The 8,086-nt window shown below is 47.8% G+C and overlaps 1 protein-coding gene across 2 annotated transcripts in view; it reads right to left on the bottom strand.

The window, feature by feature from the left end:
• Nucleotides 1-2,030: 2,030 nt before the first annotated feature.
• Nucleotides 2,031-8,086, bottom strand: part of BARX2 (BARX homeobox 2) — a 45,712-nt gene continuing 39,656 nt past the window's right edge. For both annotated transcript variants that reach the window (XM_080983697.1, XM_080983698.1), the window contains exons 3-4: nucleotides 3,547-3,631; nucleotides 2,031-2,691 (exon numbers count right to left, since the gene is read on the bottom strand). In XM_080983697.1, coding sequence (XP_080839823.1) covers nucleotides 2,443-2,691; nucleotides 3,547-3,631 — 334 coding nt within the window. In that variant the 3' untranslated portion in view covers nucleotides 2,031-2,442. The remainder of the gene's footprint in view (nucleotides 2,692-3,546; nucleotides 3,632-8,086) is intronic.

The following is an 8,086-nucleotide window of genomic DNA, read 5'->3' as shown; positions in this document are numbered from 1 at the left end:
CAATGCACAAACTCCCAGCTCCATGGCTCAGTGGTAAAGCAGCTGCCTTGCATTCAGAAGGTGCTGGGTTTGATCCTTGGTAGGTCTAGGAGAGGTCCAGGTAGATCTAGAAGAGTCCTCTGCATGAAACCTTGGAGAGCCACAGCTGCCCAGCGTAAACAATACTGAGCTCGACTTGCCAGAGTCACCAAGGCACATTTGCTGGTTCTTTCTCTTCTGGCCTAAACCAAGCCACTGCCAAGTAGAGGAAACAGACCCTTCTTCCCTCCCTCACTGCTTTTACACTCAGAAGGCAGATGAACAGGCAGCTGAGAGCAGAAGGAACAGGCTAGGGTTTGGTTGTGGGCCTCCAGAAGAGGTCCAGGCCTTGGCAGGTCCCCCAAATTGCTGATCTTTGGTAGTGGCCCTGATCTTGATGCATGCATGCTTCTGGGGTACAGAAAACACCTCTTCACGCAGCACATAGTTAAACCACTCCCTCTGCTAGGTCTGGCGGCTGCAGCCCCAAAAAGGAGAAGAACGTTCCTCAAAGACAATGCAGTGGACTGGATCAGCAATGTACAGTGGTACCTCGGGTTAAGTACTTAATTCGTTCCGGAGGTCCGTTCTTAACTTGAAACTGTTCTTAACCTGAAGCACCACTTTAGCTAATGGGGCCTCCCACTGCCGCCGCACCACTGGAGCACAATTTCTGTTCTCATCCTGAAGCAAAGTTCTTAACCCGAGGTCCTATTTCTGGGTTAGCAGTGTCTGTAACCTGAAGCGTATGTAACCTGAGGTACCACTGTAATACAGAAACGTATCTGTGTAGGTCTCCATTTCAAGGTATATTTGTATAAACAGAACTGTGTTCTGTATAGTAGGCACAGAATACTTTTACTTCCTTTTGGGGGATGAAATGACCAAGATGGTCACAACAACAATTAAACTTTGACTTGACTACTCACTCCCACAGGAGGCAGTGATGGCCACCAACTTGGATGGCTTTAGAAGAGGGTTAACAAATTCATGGAGGAGGAGAGGGCTACTGATGGCTATTAGCCATAATGGCTCTGCTGTTGAGAGAGTGTTATTGTGGTCTGTCCCAGGTTGGCCACTGTGAGTACAGGGTGCTGGGTTAGATGGCCCATGGGCCTGATCCAGCAAAGACTCTTCTGAAGTCCTTAGTTTAGGGCTGCCATACTTCTGGAAATTCCCAGACATAGCCGGGATTCATCTGTCACAAATGGCATGCAGGCGGAATTTTCGAAAAAAACATCCAGGGAAAACCTGGGACAGCCCATATCAAGAGTGTTGGTTTTTTGGCGATGTTCCTAAAAAATAGCTCAACAACTTTGGGCAAAAAAGAAAAAAAGAAAAGAAAAGAAAAAAGAAAAGCGCAACAACTTTTGTGTCTGGATTTTCACTTTTGGAAACATGACAAGCCGACCTTAGATATGCCTTCTCTTCTGACATCAACAAGGAACTCTTCTACTGAGAGTTCGAATATTGCTTCATTGAGATCAGGATTTCCTACACTAACTGGCTGTGGCACTCTAGAGCTTCATGCATGGAACTTCCCAGCCCCACCTGGAGATGCTGCCAGGAACCGAACCCGGGGCCTTTTGTCTTTAAAGCAGATGCTCTACCACTGAGCTACCACTTTTCCTTCCATGTGCGCCAGAAGTTTGTATTGCCAACACTGAGCTCTGGGTGGCTACAGGCAGGCCTACCCGCTTGCCCCTGCCGCAGCCAATGCAACTTCCACATCCACCATGAACCAAACCAATACATCCACAACTCTTGCCGCTGCCCCAGCCTCTTGCCCACCCCCTGCCACCACTTCAGGCTTGCCCCTATGGGCCACTGGTGCTGCCAAGCCCTCCAAGTCAGAGAGTGACTTGAGGAAGTTGGACATCTACTCCTGCGTTTCCCTCACCCCTCCGATCTTTGTGGTGCTGGAACGTAAACATCCCAGATTCCCAAACACCCCTGTTAAAAACACCTTTGCTTTGGCCCGTTCCCAATTAAGCACTGGTTGCAGAAGAATGCTATGTTGGAACGACGACAAAGGACCTTTTGTTTTGTTTGGCAGTCACTGCTCTGAACCCATTTCACAGATGAGGATAATAAGGGGGAAGATGAAAAGGGACAGTTTTCTCTGGCAGCCGTTCGCTAAGGAGCCTCTTCCTCCCAGCTCCCTGTGCATTTCCAAAGTCTCAGATTTGCAAGCATGCAGTCTCTTCGGGAGGAGAGCTCAGGCCCCACTGTCTGTGGGGAGGGTGTACACACTGCATTGGAAAGAAGGAAACTGTCGCTGCTGCCTACATGGGGTCTCTTTGCTCCACAGCGACCCACCCATACTGTTCGATTTCATAAGGCACCAAGTGTGCACGCCTCCAGTTTGTACATTGTCCTTTTGGGAAGTGTGGGGAGTTTTTTTTCTCTCTCTCTCCCTCTCTCTTAACTTGATGCAGTTTCTCCCAGAGGGGTTTCAGCTGTGTTTTTAGGAGATTCCTCTGTCTCTGAAGGGGCATCCAATGGCTCCCCGGTCAACCCACACTCTTCCGTGGCTTGGCTTTCCTCCAAAGCCGGCTTGTGAGCTTGGCTGTTCATCTTCTCCTCCGCTTCGATCTCTTCGGAGCTGGGAATGGAGTTTTTCTTAGGGCGGCCTTTGGGTTTTGTGGGGGCCTCCTGCCCACCTTTCAGAACCTGGAACAAAAAACCCAACATGCTGAGTGTCTAATTGCTACTTTCATGGTTGTTTTTTTTTTAAGTGTTAAGTTGGACTAGCAACAAAACCTTACAGCATGGAGAGTTCCTGTGCCCTGTCCAGCCTGCCATGCCCTCTCCCAGGATATTCCATCCCATCCCCTACTTTTCCATTCCTCCTCCCAAAAGTCAGTCAGCATTCCAAGCCCACTGAGCATGCTCAGTCCTCAATAGGGTGTTTTTAGAGTTTCCCACCCTACTGATTTCTTTCCTGTTGTTTTTAGCGGTTTCCTCCAGGCCTGAAGATACCTCGCTTTTGTTTCCCCATTTTGTCTAGTATTCTATCAGCACTCTGCAACTGAATTCACTGTTAGAGGGACTGATTCATCTTTTGCTCTGCAGTACTCAATTAGCACAAAAAGCATCAGAGATTATTTATTAAATTTAATTTTTGAAAAGGGGGCTAGAAATGTTCTGAAGTAAATAAAGTGTCTTAAGACACTGATAGAGGAGGCAATCCACTCTGATGCTGAAAGGCATTAATAAAATATTATTTTATGATCCCAAGTGTCAGAGAAGCAGGAGGATTCTTGGATGAAAATCACATTTAGGGATGTCACCCAACTAAGGAAGTCTTACACTTCAATCCTATGCGGGTTTACTTTGAGCTGAGTCTCACTGCCTAAAGAAACTGCAACTTAACTAAGTTTTTTTTTAAAAAAAATAACAACTAAGTTTTACGTTAAAAATGTGATCTTAAAAAAGGAGACACAAGCCTTTTGCCCCTTTTCATTTGATTTCATTTTTGCCTTGGACACACCCTGTACTCATGCCTCTGTTTACCACAGTACCTACCATTTTCTTCCACTTCATCCTGCGATTCTGGTACCAAGTCTTCACCTGAAGTTGAGTTAGGCCCAGGGACTGAGCGAGATCCAGCCTGGAAAACAAGAGATCCAAATCAATCCAAATCAACGACAAAAGGAAGACGCGCCATCCACGGCCAAGATCTGATTAGCTCACATCCTGCGGAAAGCGAACAAGTTGTACAGACACTGGAGGGGAAAACCAAGGAACACTAACAGCCAGGGGAAGATAGTCATCACCGACTGACAACGTGCCCTGTCCAAATAAATCAACTAAAGGAAGCTAAAGAGAAGTTGTAATTCCCCCTTTGGTGTAATTAACTGGTTTCTCCCCCCACCCCCACAAATAAATAATTTGTTGGAAATAACAATGCAAACATTTGAGAGGTGCAGAAACGAGCAATGACTTGTTTGTCTGATATCATACAGTCCATGACTTAAGAAAGAAAATGATGAAGAGGGGAAAAGCAGAGAGATATGTTATGAACAGGGACATAGAAAGGGGGGTGGGGGTGCGGTCTGCCCTGGGTGTCATCCCTGAGGGGGTGACAAAATGGCACACCGTGGGGGGCAGCACTTACCGGGGGGCCTGGCCTGCAGTGCGCCCGAGGCACGCATCTCTCCTGGGAGTGACACGGTGGCTCGGGGCCCCACGCAGCCCAAAACGGCAGTGTGGGGCTTGCGTCCGCCAGGCGGACTCTGTGGGCAGCTCGCCACAGTGCCCCCCTAGGCAGTCGCCGTGGCACCCCCGTGGACGCCTCGCCCTGCCCCCACCACTCCGGCTGCCCTGGTTATGAATAATAAGATCATGATGCCATGGAAGCACAACAGAGCCATCAGTAATAAGTCCTGGAATGCAAACTTAACTGATTGTTTCAGGTTGAACAGCATCACCTGCACAGTAATTTCCTGTGGGGCTTATATAGGAGAGAGACGGAGCCAGTGATGATCGGTGCACTAAGAGCTCATCCATACTTCTGCTTGTCTTGTGCAGTTTTCTGCTTGTCTCGTGCCTTTCTAGGCTCTGGTCCAAGCAGTTTTGCCTTTGCCCCACTGCTTTCCTCAGGAAAACTCACTCTTTAGCGCTAAATCAGAACAAATGGCAATCTGTGGGAAACCCCATTGCTGCAGCTTTTGCCAGGGGGAAGTGGCAGGGCAAACAAACAGAGGTGTGAATAAGTCCTAACTTGGAAAGAAGCCCCATTGAACGCAGTGGGATTTCTCCCTGAGTCAGCATGCCTTGGACTGGGCAGTTAAATTGCTTTCATTGCTCCTTAAAGCGACGGTCCCAAGAAGAGACTTAAGTAAACACCTGCAAGTTCAGGCTGCGCAATTTTGCAGGCCTGTGGTCTGTCTCATGCATGTTCAAAAACAATGTTAAGGGTTTGGTGATGCTAAAACAGAGGCCACCAACCTTTCAGACCTGGGTGTGTGTCTGAGCGTACCATGTTGCCCATGAGCCCTGCATCGAAGGACCTCTTATTAGTGGTTAGCGTGTCAGACTAGGACCAGACGAGGCTTCAAATCCCCACCTTGGGCCAGTCACTGCCCCTCAGCCTAACCTACCGCACAGGGCTGTTGTGGGAATTAAATAGCAGGGAGAACCATGCGCACCCTCCAGAGATTCTTGGAGAGAGAAAACTGTGGGGTATAAATGAAATAAATAGATAAATAAATCTACCAGCCTCTCACTGACCTTCTTGTGCAAAGGTGGATTTGCTACTCTGGTTTTCCATAAAGGCTGGAAAGCCAGACGGAACTCGTCTTCCTAAGGATTCAGAACTCAATAGCATTCAGATCAAACTGGGTTTCACCTGAGATTTCCTTGATAAGATATGGGAAGGTCCCCTGCGCGGGCACACACAAAGCCACAGCCAAGCACCACTGTGTTCACGTAAGGCCCGTTGGTTAAGGACCAAGTGAAAGACTAATCTCCTCGGATGAAACTTGCTGAACAAAGAAATCTGAAAGAGACCTGCTGGCATGACATCTTTGCTGTGCCTCTGACATGATTAGCATCAGTGAACCAGAAACACAAAAGGTGCGAGGGCAGCCTAAGCCAAGCTTGATGCACTCGGTCACGTCTCATACACACCACCGGCTGCACGGTAGATGACTCTGAACCACCCTGAAATTTGCCAGGTCCTTTTCTCTGCGGTGGGGTTCCAATAGCTGTGTTCACATGGCAATCGTTTTACCAGTTGGTTGCAGCCCCAAAAGGCCCAGAGGACTTGGCTTAAAGAAGGACAACAGGTGACCTACTTCTTCCACTCGTTACCTGTTTCTCAAGGAGCTGGAAACATAGCAGCAAACCTTATAGCAAGTCGGAACATGGGGCCATCTGGCTTGGTCAGTATCATGTCTACACCAGATATGGGCAACCTTGTACCCTCCAACATTTCAATAATAATAATAATAATAATAATAATAATAATAATAATAATACATTATTTATACCCCACCCCTCTGGCTAGGTTTCCCCAGCCACCCTGGGCGGCTTCCAACAAAATATTAAAAATACATTAAAACAGTCATTAAAAACTTCCCTAAACAGGGCTGCCTTCAGATGTCTTCCAAAAGTCAGATAGTTGTTTATTTCCTTGACATCTGATGGGAGGGCATTCCACAGGGCAGGCATCACTACCGAGAAGGCCCTCTGCCTGGTTCCCTGTAACCTCACTTCTTGCAAGGAGGGAACTGCCAGAAGGCCCTCAGAGCTGGACCTCAGTGTCCGGGCTGAATGATGGGGGTGGAGACGCTCCTTCAGGTATACTGGGCTGAGGCTGTTTAGAGCTTTAAAGGTCAGCACCAACACTTTGAATTGTGCTTGGAAATGTACTGGGGGCCAATGTAGGTTTTTCAAGACTGGTGTTACATGATCTTGGCGGCTGCTCCCAGTCTATCTGCCGCATTCTGGATGAGTTGTAGTTTCCGGGTCACCTTCAAAGGTAGCCCCACGTAGAGCGCATTGCAGTAGTCCAAGTGGGAGATAACCAGAGCATGCACCATTCTTGCGAGACAGTCCTCAGGTAGCTAGGGTCTCAGCCTGCGAACCAGATGAAGCTGGTAGACAGCTGCCCTGGACACAGAAAGACCACTAGCTTTGATGCTCCGTCTACAATCAGCAGCACCGACTCATTCTAATGCTAACCTGCCTTACAGGGCTGTTGTAATCATCGCTGAGATCAACTCTCTACAAAGTGTTTTGAACACTCGGCTTTGCTATAGCAACACCGAGTGTTATTATCGGCAGGGCAGAGCCCATCAAGGTTGCTGCTTATCAGGCCCATCTGCCCTCTGTTGCCATTAGCGAGCCTCGTCATTCAACGGTTCTCTTCAGGCTTTCTTTAAGACCCACATCAAAGGGAGCAAGGGCAAGGGCAAAGCCGTTGGCAAGACTCCTGAACAGTGTGCCGCTGGGCACACTAGTGTGAGGAATAGGGTGACCATGTGCTCCACTTCGTAGCGGGTGGCCCTATGTTTGAAGGGCTTTCTGGCCAAAGTCCAGTTTAAAAATAAAGAGCCATAAGGAGGGAGTGCAAGGAGTCATGAAGTTGGACGGCCACCCGAGCAGGAACACTGTTCACCTTGCCATATGGTCTTCCTGACAGTGGTGAGGTACATTGCATCTCCATTTCCATGAGAGCAGTGACCTCTGAACTGACATTAAGATATATAAATTAACCTTTTTGCAAGTTTCATGCAAATCTGTGACTCCTTTTGTCCCCTTTTCTGATGCCGATGACTACTTCTCTTTTTTGGCAACACATAAGCAAAGTGCAAGTAGATAAATAGGGAAGGTAAACGGCGTTTCCGTGCGCTGCTCTGGTTCGCCAGAAGTGGCTTAGTCATGCTGGCCACATGTCATGGAAGCTGTACGCCGGCTCCCTCGGCCAATAAAGCAAGATGAGCGTCGCAACCCCAGAGTCGGTCATGACTGGACCTAATGGTCAGGGGTCCCTTTACTTTTAAGTAACTACTAGTAATAATTCCAGCATTGCACAGGGTTGGACTAAAGAACTGTTGGCGTTCCTCTTCCAACTCTACTGTTCTATGATTCTAGTTTCACAAGTAGGCCATGAAAACATCTAGCATCAAACGGGATGCATTGGGGTTGCCCCAAGACCTGTTGCTACCCGAGGTGATGCTCAAGATGGCATCCTTCCTTATTCCTCATCCAGAAGAAGTGATCAGCCATTGAAAGACTATTTGATACAACCTTTGATGGAGGTCAGCAATGAAATTTTGGAGGGGAAGAGGGCACCGGAGTCGTGGAAGGAAGCGTTTATCACATTAATACCAAAGACGGAAGCTGAAAAGACACAACTTAAGAACTACCGTCCCATCTCTCTTTTAAATGTGGATTACAAAATATTTGCAGACATTTTGGCAAGTAGACTTAAAAGAGTTTTAAATGAAGTAATCCATAAGGACCAGGCAGGCTTTCTCCCAGGTAGACATTTGTTTGCTAATACAAGGAACATTATTGACATTTTGGAACTTTTGCAAACAGATATAAACACAAAAGC

This window comes from Podarcis pityusensis (assembly GCF_964106645.2).
Source record: "Podarcis pityusensis genome assembly, chromosome: 15".
Classification (NCBI taxonomy): domain Eukaryota; kingdom Metazoa; phylum Chordata; class Lepidosauria; order Squamata; family Lacertidae; genus Podarcis; species Podarcis pityusensis.
The sequence above is the reverse complement of the archived record's forward strand: the minus strand, read 5'-3'. Positions and strand labels throughout refer to the sequence as shown.